Source organism: Carcharhinus amblyrhynchos, chromosome 23 (genome assembly GCF_965287045.1).
Source record: "Carcharhinus amblyrhynchos chromosome 23, sCarAmb.v2.hapA, whole genome shotgun sequence".
In the NCBI taxonomy this organism is placed as follows: Eukaryota; Metazoa; Chordata; class Chondrichthyes; order Carcharhiniformes; family Carcharhinidae; genus Carcharhinus; species Carcharhinus amblyrhynchos.
Genome location: NC_137346.1, coordinates 3,793,660 through 3,817,712, shown reverse-complemented (window position 1 = coordinate 3,817,712; position 24,053 = coordinate 3,793,660). Strand labels below are relative to the sequence as shown.

Sequence of the window (24,053 nt, the reverse complement as noted above, 5' to 3'; positions counted from 1 at the left end):
TCCAGAAGGGTTCTTTATTTATCAGTCAGTCCCTTTCAGTCTTGTTCAGTTAAATATCAGTTTCATGTTATAAACTGATCAAAAAGACAATATATTTCCAAACGTGATTTCAAAACAGAAAATTGATTGGCTGAGGAGTCACTGACTTATTGTCATCTTTCAAAACAGAATCACTCAGACCACTGGCACTGCCCCAGGGTTATACAGTGACAGACCTGTCTCCACCAGTACTGTACCCCAGTACTATACAGTGACAGACCTGTCCCCACCAGTACTGTACCCCAGTGTTATACTGTGACAGACCCATACCTATCAGTACTGTATCCCAGTGTTAGACAGTGACAGACCTGTAAAAAAGTAACACACACACACACCAAGGGACAGAGCAGCATTTTTGCTGAAAGTATTCTCCTAAAAATAGAATCCTGAGGTTTTCGACTGGTTGCCAAGAGAATGAAGGGGAAAAAGAGAAACAGCAGAGCGGGAGAGAGGGATATTGAGAGGGTACAGGCAGCAAGGAGACAGTCAGAAACACCACGAAAGCGAAACAGGCAGACAGCAAATCTGAGAGACAGAGTGATAGAGTAGGGAGTGAGTCCCCGTCTGTATGAACCCTGCAGAGTGTCACACACATTATCCTGCTAATGGCAGTCTCACTGCACTGGCCAGCTCACAGTCGAAGCCTCGAAAGGGTCTAGAATCTGGTTTGATTTGAGTCGATGGTTTCATGGGGGAATGATTAATCTCCAGGGGCAGCTCCTGCAGTGAGTCTGGATCGAAAGACAAGCCTTGGAAGAAGCGGTGTGCCCGGAAAACATCAAGACGGTGCAAGCGCAGCCCAGGATCGCTGCACAGGAGCTGAAACAGAAACAGAGTGAAACTAAGAGCAAGTCACATGTGTACCTCTATCCAGCTGAAGTCCCTGACTCACAATGGCTCCAAGTGTCTTCACGCACCGTGAACAGTACATTTGGAAGGCAGTGGTATAATCAGACAAAGTCAGCATAGATTTACAAAAGGGAAATGGAACCTATTGAAATTCTTTGAGGCTGTAACTAGTAGAGTTGACCAAGGAGAACCAGTGGATGAGGTTTATTTAGACTTTCAGAAGGCTTTCCACAAGATCTCACATAACAGATTACTATGTAGAGTTAAAATGCATGGGATTACAGGTAATGTCTTGAGATGGATAGAAAGCTGGTTAGCAGATAGAAAGCAAAGAGTTGGCATAAATGGGTCTTTTTCTGATTGGCAGTCTGTGACTGGTGGGATTCCGCAGGGATCTGTGCTGGGACCCCAACTGTTCACATTATATATTAATGATTAGGAAGAGGGAATGGAATGTATTATCTCCAAATTTGCAGATGATATAAAGTTGGGTGGGAGGGTGAGCTGTGAGGAGGGTGCAGAGATATTTCAGTGTGATTTGGACAGGCTGAGTGTGTGGGCATCTGCATGGCAGATTCAGTATAATGTGGATAAATGTGAAGTTATCCACTTTGGTAGCAATAATAGGAAGACGGATTATTACTTGAATGGGTGTAAATTGACAGAGGTGGATACTCAACAAGACCTTGGTGTCCTCGTGCATCAGTCGTTAAAAGTAAGCGTGCAGGTACAGTAGGCAATAAAGAAGGCAAATGGTGTGTTGGCCTTCATAGCAAGAGGATTTGAGTATAGAGATAGAGAGGTTTTGCTGCAATTGTACAGGGTGTTGGTGAGGCCACACCTGGAGTATTGTGCACAGTTTTGGTGTCCTTATCTGAGGAAGGATGTCCTTCCTATAGAGGGAGCACAGTGAAGGTTTACCAGGCTGATTCCTGGGATGGCAGGTCTGCCAAATGAAGAGAGACTAAAATCAGTTAGGATTATATTCACTGGAGTTTAGAAGAGCGAGAGGAATCTCATAGAAATTTATAAAATTCAAACAGGGTTAGACAGGGTAGATTCAGAAAGAATGTTCCCAATGGTGGGGGAGTCCAGAATTAGGGGGTAGTAGTTTGAGGATAAGAGATAAATCTTTTAGAATTGAGGTGAGGAGGAATTTCTTCACCCAGAGGGTGGTGAATGTGTGAAATTCACTATCACTGATTATAGTTGAGGTCAAAACATTATCTGTTTTCAAGAAGATTCCTATGGAAGAAAGGGGGAATCAGAATATTGAATTCGATGATCAGCCTTGATCAAAGTGAATTATATGAATCATGGAGCAGGCTCGAAGGGCCGAATGGCCTCCTCCTGCTTCCAGTTTCTATATTTCTAACCCACTGAGCACCAGCAGGCAATTCAACCGCAGGGGCATCACGGCTGAGATTGCTCCTGTTTGAATTCATCATCCGCATTGTCAATGGGGAACATCAGCAAGCAGCCAAACTGGCTGATTGTCCCTGTCTCCTGTCCTCCCAACAATCTCACCACCTCCCCCTCTCCTGGATAACTCGTCACAGACTGGGGAAAATGGGGATAAAAGCAAAATGCTGTGGGTCTGGAGAGAGAAACAGAGTTAACATTTTCAGTCTGTCTGACGAGTGAAGTAGAATAGGCTCCAATCTCCCATGTTCCACTCCAGGTCCACGTGGAGTGAGGTGGGCTTTTAGCCGTTGGGTAGAGATCCAACATCGGCAGAGAGTGAGGCGGGGTGGGTGGACCAGTGTGTGCAGGAGACTAAGTACCCAGACAGGGCACTGGCTGTGACCCCAGAACATGAGGCAGTGCCTGCAGGAACAGGGTGGAGAAGCAGGAATAAAAAGATGAAGGCGGTCGATGTGCGTGTACCTCAGTCAGGAGGATGGCGAGGTTGTGACTGATGCTGGCAGGCGGGACAATGTCAGTCTGCTCCATACTGAGCAGCATCGCGGCATGGTCACACTGTGGCTCCACTGGGAACTGCAGGTCAGAGACAGAAACCACATCAGCAAAAAGTACCAGGTGCATTGCCAACTCACACTGTCATCTAACATTGTACACAGCACGTAAACACCCCCACCCCTCCACACCCCTGTTCACTCAGGGATGCTGGCTGAGTTGAGGAGTGGCTGGAAACACACAAACACAGCTCCACCAGGCTCCACCCAGACAGATTTTTCAACTAAACACCAAACAGAACAATGTTTGATAAAATTTGCCTTTCTCTGCCACCTTTAGTACAATCAAACATTCCAAAATGCTTCACCAGAATCCCATAGAAAACAATTAACACTGAGCTACAGAAACAAAAGAAAGCTTGGGCAAAGAAAGGATTAAAGGAGGTGGGATCAGAGGAGCAAGAAAGAGGGAGAGATCAAGGGAAAGAGAGAGGAAGAGATCAAGGGAGCGAGAGGAGAGATCAGGGGAAAAAGAGAGAAAAAGAACAGAGGAGCCAAAGAGAGGGAGAGATCAGGGGAAAGAGGGAGAGAGAGGGAGAGATCAGGGGAAAGAGGGAGAGAGAGGGAGAGATCAGGGGAAAGAGGGAGAGAGAGGGAGAGATCAGGGGAAAGAGGGAAAGAGAGGGAGAGATCAAGGGAAAGAGGGAGAGAAAAGGAGAGATCAGGGGAAAGAGGGAGAGAGAGGGAGAGATCAGGGGAAATAGGGAGAGAGAGGGAGAGATCAGGGGAAAGAGGGAAAGAGAGGGAGAGATCAAGGGAGAGAGGGAGAGATCAGGGGAAAGAGGGAGAGAGAGGGAGAGATCAGGGGAAAAAGAGAGAAAGAGATTAGAGGAGCAAAAGAGGAGAGATCAAGGGAAAGAGGGAGAGAGAAAGGGAGAGATCAGGGGAGCGAGAGGGAGAGAGAGATCAGGGGAGCGAGAGGGAGGGAGAGATCAGGGGAGTGAGAGAGAGGGAGAGATCAGGGGAGTGAGAGAGAGGGAGAGATCAGGGGAGCGAGAGAACATAAGAACATAAGAAATAGGAGCAGGAGTAGGCCATCTAGCCCTTCGAGCCTGCCCCGCCATTCAATAAGATCATGGCTGATCCGTCGTGGCTCAGTTCCACTTTCCCGCCCTCTCCCCATAACCCTTAATCTCCTCTCTTATCAAAAACCCATCAACCCGCGTCTTAAAAATATTTAGCGAGGCAGCCTCCACCACTTCAATGGGCAGAGAATTCCAGAGATTCACCACCCTTTGAGTGAAGAAGTTCCTCCTCAACTCCGTTCTAAACCGCCCCCCCTTTATCTTGAGGCTGTGCCCCCTAGTCCTACTGTCTTTTTTGAGCGAGAGAGAGAGAGATCAGGGGAGTGAGAGGGAGGGAGAGATCAGGGGAGCGAGAGAGAGGGAGGGAGAGATCAGGGGAGCGAGAGAGAGAGAGAGAGATCAGGGGAGCGAGAGGGAGAGAGAGATCAGGGGAGCGAGAGGGAGGGAGAGATCAGGGGAGCGAGAGAGAGGGAGAGAGAGATCAGGGGAGCGAGAGGGAAAGATCAGGGGAGCGAGAGGGAGAGAGAGATCAGGGGAGCGAGAGAGAGGGAGAGATCAGGGGAGCGAGAGAGAGGGAGAGATCAGGGGAGCGAGAGAGAGGGAGGGAGAGATCAGGGGAGCGAGAGAGAGGGAGAGAGAGATCAGGGGAGCGAGAGAGAGGGAGAGATCAGGGGAGCGAGAGAGAGGGAGAGATCAGGGGAGCGAGAGAATGGGAGAGAGAGATCAGGGGAGCGAGAGAGAGAGGGAGAGATCAGGGGAGCGAGAGAGAGAGGGAGAGATCAGGGGAGCGAGAGAGAGAGGGAGAGATCAGGGGAGCGAGAGAGAGAGGGAGAGATCAGGGGAGCGAGAGAAAGAAAGATTGAGGGAAAGAGAGAAAAAAATTGGGGAGAGAGAAATTAGAGCGATCGGAGAGAAAGAGAGAAAGAAAGAGATTGGGAGAAAGAGAGAAAGAAAGAGATTGGGGGAAAGAGACAAAAATTGGGGGGTAGAAAGAGATCAGGGAGAGAGAGAGAGAAATTAGGGAGAGAGGGTGAGAGAGATCGAGAGAGAAAGAGAGATAGGAGAGAGAGGATCAGAGTGTTTAGGGAGGGAAGTGCAGGGCTTAGGGCCCAGGCAGCTGAAGGCACGGCTGTCAATGGTGGTTTCAGATACACAGGCTAAGACAATAGCGTATCACATTAACAACACTCTGCCCTTCGACAGCCACCAACATTAGCTCCCGAACAACTGTTGCTACCTTGCCAGTGACCAGAGCGAAGAGGAGAACTCCGAGAGACCACCAGTCAGCTGCGTGATTGTAGGGACTGCCCCTCAACAGTTCAGGAGCTGCAAATAGCAACAAGTCAAATGTGAACAACAGCAGAGATTCATCAACAGTCACCCAGGGCTGTGCAAGGCCGTGCATGGGTCACCCTGGGGCCACGCAGAGAAAGGCTCAGACAGTCTCAGAATAAAATTCAGCACCATGTACACTCCCTCCCCTATTATATCCCACTGTTACCAATCTCCATACTCTGCTAGGATTGAACTTCCTATTGGAAGACGCCAGGCAACACTAACTGGAAACAAAGCATGCTGGGAGTTTCACATTGCTGATAAACTCAAATAGCCCCAAATATTTCAGCAAGTGTGGGAATATATCCTGCCTCTTTTCAGCAAAAGCCCAAGGTAGCAGGTTACAGCAGGACTCAGCAGATGGGAATGGTGAGCAGGGAGGGGCCCACAGCATGGGGCTCATCCACAGAGCAGTGTTGTAAAATATTTAAGACTAGCCCGTGACAGAAACCGATTATACCTTGCACTGATTCATGAATGAATAAAAATTTGAATTTTAAAGATGGAATATTTTCACTAACGTATGAAATCTGTGGGTCTTTATTCTTCCATTCTATTTGGAGAAAAATAATGTTTGGGATTGGGTTCCTGGTTAATGGGAACTTTCTGCTGAACATTTCTGGGAGGCCAATGCTGTCTCAAGGCATTTGAGCACTGATCTAGACAGATGTCACTCCTCAGTGACCTTTTGCCCCCTTTCCCCATGACCTTTCACCCCCCCTCTCCACTATATGATGGTACTGTGCCTTTAAGAAAGGTATTTTAATCATGTTTCTCTGCAGCACGTTTCGAGCAGTCCCTGGGATTTTGTCAGCACCGTGTTGTTTATAGCCGATGTCCTTTACTGTTATTGAAGCAGTATAATTGACATCGTGTTGGTTTTAATCTGAATTAATGCAGTGTTCTGTTGTTTTAATGTTCCCCTGGGATTGCAGAGTAGAACTTGATTTCAGATCCTTGACAGTTCCGGTGAAATGACTGGGGACAGATGTTTTTCACAGAGTTTTAGTTTTGCTTTCAGAATCTGCTTGAAGCTGAGAGAAACAGCAGTGTTTTCCCTTCACTGGAGTCGTCTAGGTGGCTGCTTTCGGGTGCTGCCAGAGACGGGGTTTCGCTGTTTGGAGGATATTCCTTCACATTGGAACAACAGAGACAGCGAGCTGTTCAGAGTTATACTGTGTCATGTTTAAGTCTTGTAATTGGTAAAATTTAGGCTAACTCTTTCTGCATTCTTAAATAAACTTTGTTTGATAAAAGCTTCCGAGTGGGTCACTTGAATCATACCAGGAGTGAAACACCTTATACCCACCAATGCCAAAATCAAATGTAAAAGTTAGGGTCTAGGCTAAAGTCACAAAATACCCTTGAGTTTTTGGCCTGGGCCTTAACAATCCTATGAAACCTTCTTCCCTCCTCCCGCCCCCAACCCGTGATTGTGCGTGAGTGTGCATGCGTGTCCTGGGATCTTACCCATGTACTGAATGGTTCCACAGATGGTGTAAGCTCGCTCTCCCCGGCATAGTCTACGGCACAAACCAAAATCTGTCAACCTGAGGTGGCCTGAGAGAGAAAGAGAGAGAGATGTACCTTGTTCCCCAATAATATTCATCCATTACAAACTTGATGAAAGGATTTGAAAAAGTTGACAGGGAGAAGCTGTTTCCTCTGGAGGAAGCACTGAATCCATGAGGAGGATAGTGAGTGATTATCACTCGAGAGCTTGATGGAACAAGCAGATATCTGGCTCATTACAATGAATACAGTATATAGAATCCTAGGCTTTTTAGAGAGGGGAATAGAGTGTAAGCGCAGTGTCTAATTCTGGGTTCCAAAAGGGATTAGGAGAAGGTGGAGAAGAGATTTATAGAGATGAGGGACTTGTGTAAGTGGGACTGTTACGCTTGGTAATCTGGGAGGACTGTACATAATCTTGAGGGGTCTGGATGGAGTCAACTGGGAGAAACTGCTCCCATTGGCAGAAAGATTGAGAACCGGAGACACTGTTAGAAAGTCCTACAAATTTTTCACACAGCGAGTAGTTAGGATCTGAAGTACGCTGCCTGATGGTGTGGTGCAGGCAGATTTAATACAGCCATTCAAAAAGAAACTGGACTGTTATCTGAAGATAATGGGGAAAAGGTGGGGGGAGTTGGATTTGTTAAAGTTGAGAGTCAGCATGGGCACAATTGGCTGAATGGCCTCCTTCTGCCAGTTACCATTCCACAATTCCAATGCCACCTTGTATTTCTGTGGTATCTTTAATCTAATGAAACATCCCCAAGAAGCTTCATAGGAGAGTTATAACTCATACTGCTCCACACAGAGGTATCAGGATATTGAGAGATACTGGCCAAACAGTTAATGTTAAAGGAGTATGGCCTTCATAGCGAGGGGGATTGAATATAAAAGTAGGGAGGTCTTGCTGCAGCTGTATAGGGCATTGGTGAGGCCGCAGCTGGAGTACTGTGTGCAGTTTTGGGCGCCGCACCTGCGCAAGGATATTTTGGCCCTGGAGGGAGTGCAGAGGAGGTTTACTAGGCTGATACCGGAGTTGAGGGGATTGAGCTATGAGGAGAGGCTGAATAAACTAGGCTTGTACTCGTTAGAGTTTAGAAGAATGAGGGGAGATCTCATTGAGACGTATAAGATGATGAATGGGATGGATAGGATAGAGGTGGAGAGACTCTTCCCGCTCAAAAAAGACAGTAGGACTAGGGGGCACAGCCTCAAGATAAAGGGGAGGCGGTTTAGAACGGAGTTGAGGAGGAACTTCTTCACTCAAAGGGTGGTGAATCTCTGGAATTCTCTGCCCGTTGAAGTGGTGGAGGCTGCCTCGCTAAATATTTTTAAGAAGCGGGTTGATGGGTTCTTGATAAGAGAGGGGATTAAGGGCTATGGAGAGTGGGCGGGAAAGTGGAACTGAGCCACGACAGATCAGCCATGATCTTATTGAATGGCGGGGCAGGCTCGAAGGGCTAGATGGCCTACTCCTGCTCCTATTTCTTATGTTCTTATGTTCTTATGAGTAACCTAAAGGTGCAAAGAGAGGTATAGGGACAGAGATTTAGTGAGGGAGTTCCAGAGCTTGGGTCCCAGCTGCTGAAGACACAGCCCACAATGCTGGAATGGTTAACATTGCAGATGCTCAAGAGGCCAGAATTAGTTTAAGTTTATTTATTAATGTCACAAGGAAGCTTACATTAACAATGCAATGAAGTTACAGTGAAAATCCCCTGGTTGCCACACTCCGGCACCTGTTTGGGGACACTAAGGGTCAATTTAGCATAGCCAGTGCACCTAACCAGCACATCTTTCGGACTGAGGGAGGAAATCGGAGCACCCGAAGGAAACCCACACAGCCAAGGGGAGAGAACGTGCAAACTACACACAGACAGTGACCCAAACCAGGACTCGAACCCGGATCCCTGGCACTGAGGCAGCATTGCTAACCACTGAGCCACCCATACAGCAGAACACAGATCTTGGAAGATTGTAAGACTAAAGGAGGGAGGGACGAAGTTATGGAGAGATTTGGAAACAGTCAGTGACAAGTTACAGTTATGAGCGTTCAGTAACAGCAGCTGTTACATATTACAGTTCACTATTCTCACTGACAATGCCTGTTCCTTATAATCAGTGACGCGTGCATCCATGGGAATGAATCCCAAACCCCTGCTTACCTCGTTCATTAAGAAGAACATTCTCCATCTGAAAAAGACAAAGTTACAAGTTTAACAGCTAACCCTTACAATTTTGTTTCAAAAAGCATTTAGACAGTTACATGGGTAAGATGGGTATAGAGATATGGGCCAAATGCAGGTAATTGGGACTAGCTTAGTGGTAAAAACTGGTTAGCATGGACAAGTTGGGCTGAAGGGCCTGTTTCCATGCTGTAAACCTTTATGACTGCAGGTTGGAGGGACAAACACATTAATGCCACTGTCCCAACTCCAACTCACTCGGAGGACCTCAGAATTGAGGCACTTCCCCGTCCACCTGTTGCAGGATGTAGCTATCCCCAGCCTTTAGCGGACTCCCCCCCTCACCCCCACACCATCCCGGGAATGAGTGTGGTGACAGATGATCGGGAAAAGGAGAGCGTTCCCTACCTTCACATCCCGGTGAATAACGCCAAAGTCATGGAGGAACCCTGGAGACAAAGAACAATCACAGAATTACCAGAGCCATCAGCAACCCACATCACCGAGAGAGACAGAGAGAAACAACTTGTATTTCTCCAGCCTCTTTCATTCCCTCAGGACAACCCCAAGCATTTTACAACAATGGAATACCTTCAGTGTGCTGTCACTTGTTGCAATGTAGGAAATAAGACTGCCAGTTTACGGAATATCCCAAAATCAATCTGTTTTTGTGATGTTGATTGAACGTAGACCAGAACATTGCTGCTTTTCTTCGTAACACCATGGGATCATTTACATTCACTCGGAGGCATGCTGGGCTCACTTTATATGTCACATCAAAAAGATTGACCCTCTGACAGTGCGGCACTCCCTCAGCACTGACCCTCTGACAGTGTGGCACTCCCTCAGCACTGACCCTCTGACAGTGCGGCACTCCCTCAGCACTGACCCTCTGACAGTGCGGCACTCCCTCAGCACTGACCCTCTGACAGTGCGGCACTCCCTCAGCACTGACCCTCTGACAGTGCGGCACTCCCTCAGCACTGACCCTCTGACAGTGCGGCACTCCCTCAGCACTGACCCTCTGACAGTGCGGCACTCCCTCAGCACTGACCCTCTGACAGTGCGGCACTCCCTCAGCACTGACCCTCTGACAGTGCGGCGCTCCCTCAGCACTGACCCTCTGACAGTGCGGCACTCCCTCAGCACTGACCCTCTGACAGTGCGGAACTCCCTCAGCACTGACTGGGCTGTGTGTTTGAGTTTTCTGGATGATTCATGGACACTTACCAATGGCAGAGCCCAATTCGGCTGCAAACACTCGCACTCTGCTCTCGCCAATGGGCCCAGAGGCAGTCCAGAGCATATGGAGGTCACCAGCGCTGTGGTAATCACACACTAGAGGATAAAATCAGAGTGAGAAGACAGTCGTTGCCAGTGGAAACAGTGTGGAGAGGACAGTGCAGAGTTAACCCCATCTCACAGCAGACAGCAACATCATAATCAGATATTTCAGACACAGCTCGGGCCTCAGAAAGAAAGTCCAGCCAAACAAACCACTGCAGAAAGCAGTGTCCCAAAGGAGCATCAGTGAACTACAGGCCAATATAGCAGAAGAGGCCATTTGGCCCATTGAGTCATACCGGTTCTTGGAAGAGGAAACCAGTCAGTGCTACTTTCCCACTCTCTCCCAGCCACGGTTTCCACTTCCCTTCTGTTGCTGGCTGTGAATCTGCTTCTACTTCCCCAAGCAGCTCGCTCCAAATTGCAACTCAATTCACCATCTCACTGTCGATTCTTCTGCCTTCAATCTCTGCCCCTCCTTGTTATCGATTCTGCAACTACAACATCCTTCATGATTTTAAACACCAATGTCAAATCTTCTCTCAGCCTTCCCTGCCTGGTAGACAATGACCCCAGCCTCTCCGTGTAACTGAAGCCCCTCACCCCTGGAACCATGCTGCTCATGTCCGTTTCCTGAAGCTGTCCTTTCCTCAGACTTGGAAAATTGATGCTCCTTTTGTCCTGGGGCTCCAGAAACTGGACAGTCCCTCATTCACTCAGTGGGTTCGCACACACACACCCTGCCCTTTCCTCACTCTGCGTTGTCTGTATTTAACTCCAACTTTCTGCAAATCTGCTCAATGCCTCTTACAGAAGCCAGGTTCTACTCTGTAGGGGGATATATGGCAGGAACCAGTGTAAAGTGAGGGCACACACACACACACACACACACACACACACACACACACACACACACACACACACACACACGTCACACTCACAATTCTACTCTCCTCACCATTGTGGATCAGCTTCTGAGTTCTGAATTCCTCACAGTAACAGGAGGAGGCCATTCTGCCCAAGGCTGTTCCATCGTTCAATTAGATCAGGGCAGAGTTGTGTCCTATCTCCAAGTGTCCCATATCCCTTAGTACCTCTTAACAAAAATCGATCAATTCCAGATTTTACAGGGAACGATCAATCAGCAATTGTGGTTTGTGGAAGTCAGCTCCAAACTTCTATCACCCGTTCTGTGTGGAAGTGTTTGCAAATTTTACTCCTGAAAAATCTGTCACTAACGTTAAGACTGCTCCCGGAGATAGACTCTCCAACCTGCAGAAATATCTTCTATCTGTCTGCTTCATTTCCCCTGATTCCCTGATAACTTCGATCACATCATCCCTTAATCTTCTAAACTCCAGAGATTACAATCTGTTTGCATGAGCCCTTTGGATAATTTAATCCTTTTAGCCCAGTATCATTCTGGTAAATCTTTCCGGTTTGTATCACAGCTTGGTATGGCTCTCGCTCTGCCCAAGACTGCAAAGAACTACAAAAGGTTGTGAAGGTAGCCCAGTCCATCACACAAACTAGCCTCCCATTGACTCTGTCTACACTTCTCGCTGCCTCAGAAAAGCAACCAGTATAATTAAGGATCCTAATCATTCTCTCTCCCACCTTTTCCCTTTGGGAAAAGGATACAAAAGTCTGAGGTCATGTACCAACTGGCTCAAGAACAGCTTCTTCCCTGCTGCTGTCAGACTTTTGAATGGGCCTACCTTGTATTAAGTTGATCTTTCTCTACACCCTAGCTATGACCATAACACTACATTCTGCACCCTCTCCTTTCCTTCTCTGAACGGTATAGTCTGAATCTATAGCCCGCAAGAAACAATACTTTTCACTGTATGCTAATACATGTGACAATAATAAATCAGATCTACACTGCTGTCCCCTCCAAGGCCAGTACATCCTTCCAGAGGGACAGTGCCCAGAGCTGTTGACTGTACCCAGGGGGCTTTGTATGGCTCAAACATAACCTCTCAACCTCTTGTTTTTTAACATCTTAAGTACAGAATCTCAGAATTATCACAGCACAGGGGGCCATTCAGCCTGTCGCACATGTGCTAGCCCACTGAAAAACAGCTCACCTCGTACCACTCACTGCAGCTCTGCAAATCTTTCCTTATCAGATAGTGATCAAATTCCCTTTGGAAAGCATCACCTGCCCTCGCCTCAACCACATACTCAGACTTTGCATTCCAGATCACAATTCCCTGTGTAAAAATAAGTCCTTCTTGTCTGCCCCCCCTCTGGATTTTCCCCAATCTCGCCACACAACTAAAGTTTCTCATTGCTGCTATTACAGAAAGAAGTTTCACAACATCAGGTTAAAGTCCAACAGGTTTATTTGGAATCACAAGCTTTCGGAGTATTGTGAGACTTCTTACTGTGCTTACCCCTGTCCAATGCCGGCATCTCCACATCACTGCTTTTACTGGGAAGTTCTTCCTTTGCACCCTCTCCTAGGTTTCATAATTTGAAGGATTTAAACAATAAAGTCTGAAGGTTTACATGGTTGCGATCCTTGTGGGAGAGTTTCGCATTCTCCACAATGGTGACAGTTGGAGGTGAATTGTGTAAGGAAGGATTGGTGAGGGTGGGAGGTGCTACTCTATGGACCAGTAGCTAGACGCACAGCTAAACAACAGCACACTGGCACCGAGTTTAGAAATCTCTGGTGCGTCTGTGAACTCACTAATGAAGAGCAGGCGTGAGGTCTGCCAGCATTCCCGTAAGCCCTGCACGAACGGATGGTGGACCTGCTTCTGGGAAGGAAAAGGAGAAGAAAACATTTCCACAGACAGCTCCTGAGTCACGGCCAGGGAGGTCAGGAAGGGAGAGCAGGACTGAAGTGTCAGCAGGACCTGGAGAGGATCATAGGGAACAGGAGGATTCCAGCTAAATCCCTTCACCAAAAAGAAATCAACCTCAGTCTCGGCAGTTCCAACTGATTCCCAGCCTTTCAGGGAAGAGACTTGCAGATTCCCATTCCACCTTGTGGGAATTTGCTCTGATTTCACTCCTAAATGCCCTGGCCCTACACTCCATTCTAACGCAAAAGGTGCGATATGGAGGAAGAAGGGGTGGGGGGAGGTGATGAAGCCCAATTGCAGGGAGGGGAAGAGGTGTAAAGGAGCAAATCAGGAGCATTTTTACCGACACAGACACACGACCCCCTTTCCCCAGCGCCTAGCTCCGCCCCACTCACTAATGGGTCAGTGCGAATGTGTAGCCATTGTTGTACTGAGGCACACAGTCCAGCAAGTGTCCCAGCTTGGAATCACCCAAACACTGGGAAGGAATCTTACTGCCACAGGTTTCCTTTGGTGTTTGGAAACTCGTAGGAATGAATTTTGGAACCAGGCTAGATGACAGTGTCACATGCAGACAAACATCCCACCTCAGTGCTGGGATTACCTGACAGCCTGGGAGCGGTGGGTGAGTGCGAGAGAAGACTGACTCCATCCTTGGACAAAGCAACTTCAAAGAGATTGGTGGATAATTGGAGTGCTGGCTGCACTGGGGAGGGGGTGGAGACGCACAGAACATGAGGGAGAAAGAGGAAAGAGTGATGGGCTGCAGAGTGTGGCTGAGGTAAGCTGGAGGTTCACAGAGCACAGTGACAGGAACAGACTCACACGGCAGTTAAATACCTGAATGATGACGCCATCTTTGCACTGCTGCAGGATTCCATGTCGAACAACCTGGGCTTTCAGCAGCACCTGCGGGGTTAGCATTGCTGACTGGGTGACTGGGAACATTACATTACAGCAAAACACATTGTCAACACCGACCTATCCAACTCAAAACAAACAGGAGGCTGAGAGCTAACCAGATCAAATACTGTCCCCCATCCAATCAAATCCAGCTTCAGAACTAGACACTCTCGTTCAATAAACCAATCAGGAGTCTGATGTAAAAATGCAAAATTCAGAAATAGTCCAGACACACAGGACAGTGTAGAGGGAGCTTTACTCTGTATCTAACCCTGTGCTGTACCTGCCCTGGGAGTGTTTGATGGGGGACAGTGTAGAGGGAGCTTTACTCTGTATCTAACTCCGTGCTGTACCTGTCCTGGGAGTGTTTGATGGGGACAGTGTAGAGGGAGCTATACTCTGTATCTAACCCTGGGCTGTACCTGTCCTGGGAGTGTTTGATGGGGGACAGTGTAGACGGAGCTTTACTCTGTATCTAACCCTGTGCTGTACCTGTCCTGGGAGTGTTAGATGGGGACAGTGTAGAGGGAGCTTTACTCTGTATCTAACCCCGTGCTGTACCTGTCCTGGGAGCGTTTGATGGGGGACAGTGCAGAGGGAGCTTTACTCTGTATCTAACCCCGTGCTGTACCTGTCCTGGGAGTGTTTGATGGGGGACAGTGTAGAGGGAGCTTTACTCTGTATCTAACCCCGTGCTGTACCTGTCCTGGGAGCGTTTGATGGGGGACAGTGCAGAGGGAGCTTTACTCTGTATCTAACCCCGTGCTGTACCTGTCCTGGGAGTGTTTGATGGGGGACAGTGTAGAGGGAGCTTTACTCTGTATCTAACCCTGTGCTGTACCTGTCCTGGGAGTGTTTGATGGGGACAGTGTAGACGGACCTTTACTCTGTATCTAACCCCATGCTGTACCTGTTCTGGGAGTGTTTGATGGGGGCAGTGTAGAGGGAGCTTTACTCTGTATCTAACCCCGTGCTGTACCTGTCCTGGGAGTGTTTGATGGGGGCAGTGTAGAGGGAGCTTTACTCTGTATCTAACCCCATGCTGTACCTGTCCTGGGAGTGTTTGATGGGGGGACAGTGTAGAGGGAGCTTTACTCTGTATCTAACCCTGTGCTGTACCTGCCCTGGGAGTGTTTGATGGGGGACAGTGTAGAGGGAGCTTTACTCTGTATCTAACCCCGTGCTGTACCTGTCCTGGGGAGTGTTTGATGGGGACAGTGTAGAGGGAGCTTTACTCTGTATCTAACCCCGTGCTGTACCAGTCCTGGGAGTGTTTGATGGGGGACAGTGTAGAGGGAGCTTTACTCTGTATCTAACCCCATGCTGTACCTGTCCTGGGAGTGTTTGATGGGGGACAGTGTAGAGGGAGCTTTACTCTGTATCTAACCCCGTGCTGTACCTGTCCTGGGGAGTGTTTGATGTTAGCCTGTGTTGATAATTACCTTTACAGCGTAGATCTGCTCATCAGTCCTTTGATAAACTTTCAGAATCGGTCCAAAGGAGCCTTTTGCAATGAACTCGATGTCCTGGAGGGGCAGAAGGCACAGAGAGTAATATCCCACAACCACGAGGCAGGATGTGCGCTGAGTGAAGCTGGGGAGGGAAGAGGAGAGTTTGGATCTCAATCTCATGAATCTCTCCCCCTCTGGGGATTTTACTCACCTCACGCCGGCCGTCTTGTTCACTCATTGATAAAGAGTCATCACTCTGATAGCTCGATGTTATCATTCTAACATCCCAATTGTCGATGGATTCAGCAGTTCCTCATCAAGTATTTACAGTAAAGAAGCAGAGTATTCAACCGCAGGAACCTGAGCTGGAGCCACAGCTATTTACAATCTATATCAATAGCTCAGGCAGGTACTGCAGAGAGGGTATGGGAAGTGCTCAGCACTAAATCAGAAAGCAGAACCTGAAAGGTTATGATCTCTGGATTATTAACTGAGCCAGGATAGGACTGTTAAAATTGGAGAGATGAGTGGATGGCTCAAACACTGGAGTGTGAGAGACATTCCTGGTTTTTGGACACTGACACCAGTTCTGGGGAAGTTGGTGACAGTACCCTTGGGACGGTCTACATCTGAACAATGTTGAAGCTGCTGTTCTCGTGAGCTGCATAACCAGAAGAATAAAGAGAGTTTTAAATTAAATACTGGGAATAAGTGGATAATTAAATACTGGGAATAATTTGGGAAGATGTGACAAACCAAAAAGCAGAGAAAAGGTATCAGAATGAGAAACGAAAAGCAGACCACAGCAGGAAAGGGCAGAGAGTACAAATCTGAGAGTATAGGCTAGACGCTACAAAAATAACAAAATGACAAAATTAAAGGCTCTGCGTCTGAATACATGTAGCATTTGACTATTAATCCAGAAAGTCAGCTAATGTTCTGGGGACCCAAGTTCGAATCCCACCATTGCAGGTAGTAGAATTTCAATTTAAAAAAAATCTGGAATTAAGAATCTATTGATAACCATGAAACCACTGTCAATTGTCGGAAAAACCCATCTGGTTCACTGATGTCTTTTAGAGAAGGAAATCTGCCGTCCTTACCCAGTCTGGCCCACGTGTGACTCCAGAGCCACAGCAATGTGGCTGACTCTCAACTGCCCTCCAAGGGGCAACTAGGAATGGGCAATAAATGGTGGCCAGCCAGCGACGCCCATGTCCCACAAATGAATAAAAATAAATAAATAAATATGATCTGACAGCCATTTCAGAGGCATTGCTACAGCATGATATAGATAGGGACCTGAATACTGAAAGATATGCAACATTTAGGAAGGACAGGGAGTTAGGAAAGCGTGGAGGGGTGGCTCTGTTAATTAATGATGGGTTTAACATAATAGAGAGGGATGACCTAACTTCAGCAAATTGGGCTGGAGAAACAGTCTGGGTAGAGATTAGAAATGATAACGGCAAGAGGTCAGTTGTGGGAGTGGTGGACAGGCCCACTAACAGTAACCATACAGAAGGACAGAGTACAAAGGAAGAAACAACTGGAGCTTATCAGTAAGGTACAGTGATAATCAGGAAGATTTGAATCTGCACGTAAACTGGGAACATCAGATGGGCAAAAGTGGCAGCGAATGCCTGTTTTCGTGACAGTCTCTTAGAACAGCACATTCTGGCATCAGCCAGAGAGTGGGCTGTAGTGGTGTTGAGAGACGAGATAGGATTCATTGATTCCCTCAGCGTAGGCAACCTGAGGTAGTAGCAATCATAGTATAATTAAGTTTTACATTCAGTTTGAATGAAAGAGTGGGTCCAAGACTAGTATTTTAAACGTAAATAAGGGCAATTATAAAGGCATGAAAGCAGAGCTTACACAACTGAGCCATCAAATGAGGTTAAGGTTAGATTAACAGAGACCCAGTAACAGACACGTCAAGGGATACAGCAGAATGCAGAGAATAGATACATTGCAATCAGAAAGCAAATTTTCAAGGGACAAACCCACCATCCGTGGTAAAAAAATAAAGATAATGTCAAACTTAAAGAAAAAAACATTTAATTGTACAGGTGAGTGACAGGTCAGAAGATTGGACAGAATATCAAAAGGAGCAAAGACTGACTAGAAGATTGATCAGGAAGGAAAATATCGATCAGGAAAGAAAGCTAGCTGGAAATAAAGACAGATGTAACATTCCTGTACATATTAAAAAAGGAAATGAATTAACAAAGTGAGTCTGGGGAGTTGATGATGGAAAATAAGGAGATGGTAATGAACTGATGGTAATGGGCAGCACAGTAGCACAGTAGTTAGCACAGCTGCTTCACAACTTCAGGGATCTGGGTTTGATTCCCTGTCTATGTGGAGTTTACACATTCTCCTCGTGTCTCTGTGGGTTTCATCCGGGTTCTCTGGTTTCATCCCACAGTGCAAAGATGTGTGGGTTAGGTTGATTGGCCATGCTAAAATTGCCCCTTAGTGTCCTGAGATGTGTAGGTTAGAGGGATTAGTGGATAAATGTGTGGGGATATAGGGGTAGGGCCTGGGTGGGACTGTGCTCGGTGCAGATTCGATGGGCCAATTGGCCTCCTTCTGCACTGTAGGATTTCTAATGGTTCTATGAACCATTATTTTACATCGAACTTCACTGTATAGAGGACACAAGTCACCTCCCAGGAATATAAAAGCAATGCTGTGGATGCTGGAATCTGAAATAAAAACAGAAAATGCTGGAGAATCTCAGCAGGTCTGACAGCATCTGTGGAGAGAGAATCGAGTCTGGATAACAACACACACACACACACACACACACACACACACACACACACACACACACACACACACACACACACACACACACACACCCATAATCTTGTTCTGATTTTCTTTACTTGTAGCTCTGATGAAGTCATCCAGACTCGACACATTGGCTCTGTTCTTGCTCCATAGATGTGTCAGCTCCGCTGAGACCTCCTGGAAGTAGCTGTAATCAGGAAATAGGAGGGAGAAAGGAACTTGTAGAATCATAGAATCCCTATAGTGCAGAAAGAGGCCATTCAGCCCATTGAGCCTATACCAAGAATGATCTCACCCAGACCTTATCCCTATAACCCCCATATATATTTAGCCTGCTAATACTGCACTAATGGACAATTTAGCATGGCCAATCAATCTAACTCGCACATCTTTGGAGTGTGGGAAAAAACCAGAGCACCTGGAGGAAACTCATACCCATACAGGGGGAATGTGCAAATTTCACATAGTAAGAAGTCTCACAACACCAGGTTAAAGTCCAATAGGTTTATTTGGTAGCAAAAGCCACTAGCTTTCAGAGCACTGCTGCTTCATCAGGTGAGTGGGAGTTCTAATGTGCTGCAGGAAAGGACGTCCCAAGGCATGGTACATTGGGGAGATCATGCAGACGTTACGACAAAGGATGAATGAACACCGCTCGATGATCACCAGGCAAGACCACTCTCCTCCCACAGGGGAACACCCCAGCAGTCACGTGCATCCGGCCTCCAATCCTCAGGCAAGCACTCTCCAAGGCGGCTTCCACCACACATGAGAGCACAGAGTCGTTGAGCAGAGACTGACAGCCAAGTTCACACAAGAGGACGGCCTCATCTGGGACCGTGGGCTCATGTCACACCGCCTGCAACCCCTGGTGTTGTGAGAGTTCTTGCTGTGTTTACCCCAGTCCAACGCCAGCATCTCCACATCACAAATTTCACACAGGCAGTGACCCAAGCCAGGTAAGATGTTAAGATCACCGCCAAAGTCTTTGATCAATACAATCTTATATAAACATGGTTAATAAACTATACAGAAGCTGAAGGGAAGGTTGAAATCTTTACGAACATCTACCTGGAATTCCTGCTGCATCTGCTTTGAACGATATGGGAACACTGGAAAGAAGAGAGAGATGAACTGGGGGAACGGCCATCCCGTGTTTCTGGAGTCATTGTACGGAACACGCTCCTTGGAGAGACCCAGTGGTCCTGGAACCTTCCTCTGGGCTCTTTGGAACATGTCGAAGGAGTACCAGCTGGAGACGGAGCCTTCTGCTCTGGACATGACACTCTTCCATTTAGAGATGGGCTCACACCTTCCAGTGGAGTTTCCACCCTACAACATGAAGAGAAAGAGATGAGGGCAGTGTGGGAAAAGAACATTCTGATTTCAGCAACTAGTACACACTAACCAGGACAGGCCCAGGGGATGGGGTGGGTCAGGGCTGAGGGAGGGGCCCTGGTAGATGGGGAGAGACCCAGGGAGGGTGAGGGGCCCAGGGGATGGGTCCGGGGGGAGTGGTCCGGAGGGGGTGGGGATGGCAAGGGGTCTCACAACACCAGGTAAAAGTCTAACAGGTTTACTTGGTCGCAAAAGCCACTAGGTTTCGGAGTGCTGCTCCTTTGTCAGGTAAGTGGGAGTTCTGATCACAAACAGGGCATATAAAGACACAAACTCAATTTACAGAATAATGGTTGGAATGCGAGTCTTTGCAGGTAATCAAGTCTCAAGGGTACAGACAATGTGATTGGAGAGAGGATTAAACACAGGTTAAAGAGATGTGTATTGTCTCCAGACAGGACAGTTAGTGAGATTTTGCAAGCCCAGGCAAGTCATGGGGGTTACGGATAGTGTGACATGAACCCAAGATCCTTGTTGAGGCCGTCCTCATGTGTGCGAAACTTGGCTATTGCTCTCTGCTCAGTGACTCTGCATTGTCGTGTGTTGTGAAGGCTGCCTTGAAGAACGCTTACCCTAAGATCAGAGGCCAAATGCCCGTGACCACTGAAATGTTCCCCAACAGGAACAGAACACTCCTGCTTGGTGATTATCGAGCAGCGTTCATTCATCCATTGTCGTAGTGTCTGCATGGTCTCCTCGGGACATCATGTGAGATGATCTCATGTGAGATGATGGCATCCGTGTCGATGATCCTGCATGTCTTGCAGAGGTTGCTGAGGCAGGGTTGTGTGGTGTTGTGGTCACTGTTCTCCTGAAAGCTGGGTAGTTTGCTGCGGACAATGGTCTGTTTGAGGCTGTGCAGTTGTTTAACGGCAAGAAGTGGGGGTGTGCGGGTGGTCATGGCGAAATGTTCATCTTCATCAATGACATGTTGAAGGCTCTGGAGAAGATGTCGTAGCTTCTCTGCTCTGGGGAAGTATTGGACGAGGAAGGGTACTCTATCCACCATGTGCCGTATTTGTCTTCTGAGGAGGTCAGTGCGGTTTTCTTTGGGAATGGCTTCCCCTTCAGACAAGCCCTCCGTATACACAGGATCTGCTCAGCTGCGGAGGATTGCAACAGACACCTCCAGATGCTGAAAGACGCTCTCATAAGAACAGGATATGGCGCTCGACTCATCAATCGACAGTTCTGATGCACCACAGCCAAAAACTGCACCGACCTCCTCAGAAGACAATCACAAGACAGGGCGGCCAGAGCACTCTTCGTCGTCCAGTACTCCCCCGGAGCAGAGAAGCTACGACATCTTCTCCGGAGTCTTCAACATATTGATGAAGACGAACATCTTGCCAAGACCATCCCCACACCCCCACTTCTTGCCTTCAACCGCACAACCTCAAACAGACCATTGTCCGCAACAAACTACCCAGCCTTCAGGAGAAGTGACCACGACACCACACAACCCTGCCACAGCAACCTCTGCAAGACATGCTGGATCATCAACACGAATGCCATCATCTCACATGAGAATACCATCCACCAGGTACACAGTACATACTCTTGCAGCTCGGCCAATGTTGTCTACCTGATACATTTCAGGAAAGGAAAATTTTGTAAATTGAGTTTGTGACTTTATATGCTCTGTTTGTTAACTGAAATCCCACTCACTTGATGAAGGGGCAGCGCTCTGAAAGCTGATGGCTTGTGCTACTAAATAAACCTCTTGGACTTTAACCTGTTGTTTTGAGACTTCTCACTGTGTTTACCCCAGTCCGACGCCGGCATCTCCACATCATGGTGAGGGGTCCGTGGGATAAGTCCAGAGAGATGAGGGAGGGGTCTGAGGGTGGGGGCAGGGCTCAGGACTGGACCCAGGGTATAGGCCTAGGGGGGACGGGTCTGGGGAGATGGGGAAGGGGGTCTGCAGACGGGGGAGGGGCCATGAATGGGGGCAGGGCCAGGAGAGATGAGGGTGGAGCCTGGGGGGAGGAGCAGGGCTGGGGCGGAGCTAGGGGATGGGCTCCAAGATGGGGGCGGGACTCTGCACTGGGGGAGGAGCCTGCAGATGGGGAAGCGCCAGTAATGGGGACGGAGCCTGGGGACAGGTCCGGGACGGGTTATGGTTAGCGGCAGTTCCGCGGCTGTTGATCGAATGGTGCGAGTCTGATCGAGGTCTGCGCCGCTTACCCGGGCCGCACTCCGCTCATTGCCCATGGCCGCGGCTCCTCAGCTCTCACATCCCAGGAACCTTCCCGACCAAACTAAACCAACCGCTCCATTGTGGGATACGATCCCGCTGCTCTCTGGGATAGTGGAGGAGCGAATCCCACTGCTCTCTGGGATAGTGGAGGAGCGGTTCCCGCGGCTCTCTGAGATAGTGGAGGAGCGGCTCCTGCTGCTCTCTGGGATACTGGAGGAGCGGCTCCCGCGGCTCTCTGGGATACTGGAGGAGCGGCGTTGTGGTGTTGGGCTCTGGTGCAGTGCAATAAGCAGGAGCTGTGAGCAATGGGAAGGTGCTGCTAATCCAGCCGAGGCTCCGGGGATATGGGTTCAAACCCCAGCACAACTCGTGGAATTTAAATTAATAAATCTGGAGATAAAAGCCAAGCTCAGTAATAATGACCATGAAACCATTGTTGATTGTTGGAAAAACCCTGGTTCAGTAATGTCCTTTTGGGGAAGGAAATCTGCCATCATTACCCAGTCTGGCCTACATGTGACTCCAGAGTGACAGAAATGTGGCTGACTCTTAACTGCTTTCTGAAGTGGCTGTACAGGCACTTATTTTGTACCAAGCTGTGACAAAGCTAATAAAGAATGAGTCTGGACAGACTCCCGGTCTTGACCTAGGCATCAAGAATGACCACAACAAACCCAGTCAGAGAAGTTTACAGCATGGAAACAGGCCCTTCGGCTCAACTTATTCATGCCACCCAGTTTTTACCATTAAGCTCGTCTCAATTGCCCACATATTGGCCCATATCCCCCATACCCATCTTACCCATGTAAATGTCTAAATGCTTTTTAAAAGATAATATTGTATCCATTTCTACCACTACTAAAAGCCTTTTGAAGTTTGAGTGTAACAAGTAGGCTTACATTGACAATGCAATGAAGTTATTGTGAAAGTCCCCTAATTGCCACACTCTGGTGCCTGTTCGGGTACACTGAGGGAGAATTTAGCATGGCCAATGCAATTAACCAGCATTTTTAATAGACACGTGGAGTAAATTGGGGTACCTGGAGGAAACCCATATAGACATGGGGAGAACATGCACACCCCACACAGTTACTCAAGCTGGGAATCAAACCTGGGAACCTGGCACTGTGAAACAACAGTGCTAACTACTGTGCCACCCTTGTCAACCCTGCAAGTCCCTCCTTACTAACATATGGGGGCTTGTGCCAAAATTAGGAGAGCTGTCTCACAGACTAGACAATCAATGGTCTGACATAGTCATCCTCAACGAATCATACCTTGCAGATGATTTGATTTATTGTCACATGTATTAACATACACTGAAAAGTATTGTTTCTCGTGTGCTATACAGACAAAGCATATCATTCATAGAGAAGGAAACGAGAGAGTGCAGAATGTAGTGTTACAGTCATAGGTAGGGTGTAGAGAAAGATCAACTTAATGCGAGGTAAGTCCATTCAAGCACCAAAGGAGAAGCTGTTCTTGAGTCGGTTGGTATGCAACCTCAGATTTTTGTATCTTTTTCCTGAAGGAAGAAGGTGGAAGAGAGAATGTCCAGGGTGCATGGTGTCCTTAATTATGCTAGCTGCTTTGTTGAGGCGGCAGGAAGTCAATCGATGGGAGCTGGTTTGCATGATGGATTGGGCTACATTCACGATAATGGGCGGGATTTTACAGTCTCACTCGAGCGAGACAGGAAATGCCCACCTGAGGTCAACAGACTTTTCCATCGTCTGCCCCTCACCCTCTCCTATTCAGTGGTGAGCGAGATGGTAGAATTCCAGCGAATATTCCAGACTCCACCGTCACCATGTCCTGTCCCACTGGCAGGTCAGACCCAGCAGAGGCGGTGGCACAGTGGTACACAGTTGGGAAGGAATTGCCCTGCGAGTTTTTAACATTGTCTCTGGACCGCATGAAGTCTCTTGGCAAACACGGGCAAGGAAAAATGCTGATTACAGCTCACTGTTTCCCCTTAGCTGACGAATCAGTACTTCTCCATGTTGAACATCACTTGGAGGAAGCACTGAGGGGGCAAAGATGCAGAATGCATTCTGACTGGGGAACTTCAACATTCATCACAAAGCTGCAGCAGGCGTTAAGGGAACCAGCTGGAGGGACAAACATATTTGATCTCATCCTCACCAACCTACCGTCACAGATGCATCCGCCCATGAAGGTATTGGTAAAAGTGACCATTGCTCACTCCATGTGGAGACAAAGCCATACATTCGCACTGAGGATATCCTACATCATATTTGCTGACCTTATGTCCAT

The 24,053-nt window shown here is 47.9% G+C and overlaps 2 protein-coding genes across 3 annotated transcripts in view; one reads left to right on the top strand and one right to left on the bottom strand.

Moving 5' to 3' along the window:
* On the bottom strand, window positions 1–22,089 carry LOC145357394 (ribosomal protein S6 kinase-related protein-like). Of its 2 annotated transcripts, none has more exons than XM_080210715.1 (12): window positions 21,764–22,089; window positions 19,250–19,510; window positions 15,371–15,454; window positions 13,866–13,934; window positions 12,908–12,977; window positions 10,156–10,263; window positions 9,334–9,374; window positions 8,905–8,932; window positions 6,695–6,784; window positions 5,127–5,215; window positions 2,776–2,886; window positions 1–858 (listed from the first exon to the last, which is right to left on the bottom strand). In XM_080210715.1, the coding sequence occupies exons 1-12, from the start codon at window positions 21,788–21,790 to the stop codon at window positions 634–636; spliced, it is 1,203 nt and encodes a 400-aa protein (XP_080066841.1). In that variant the 5' UTR covers window positions 21,791–22,089; the 3' UTR covers window positions 1–633. The 2 variants fall into 2 exon arrangements, with proteins under 2 accessions (XP_080066841.1, XP_080066842.1); XM_080210716.1 differs by having other exon boundaries at window positions 12,908–12,974.
* Window positions 21,789–24,053, top strand: part of vtna (vitronectin a) — a 28,540-nt gene continuing 26,275 nt past the window's right edge. The window contains 1 exon segment of the mRNA XM_080211045.1: window positions 21,789–22,089. Within this exon segment, the coding sequence (XP_080067171.1) occupies window positions 21,789–22,089 (301 nt within the window).

Bases quoted from the DNA above. Each gene is read 5' to 3' on its own strand.
- LOC145357394 (XM_080210715.1), bottom strand. From the start codon at position 21,790: ATGGGCAATGAGCGGAGTGCGGCCCGG. The intron at 5,216-6,694 runs GTAAGATCCCAG...TGCTATTTGCAG, and splicing joins TGGAACCATTCAGTACATGG to CTCCTGAACTGTTGAGGGGC. The intron at 2,887-5,126 runs GTAGCAACAGTT...TCTGACCTGCAG, and splicing joins TCGCTCTGGTCACTGGCAAG to TTCCCAGTGGAGCCACAGTG.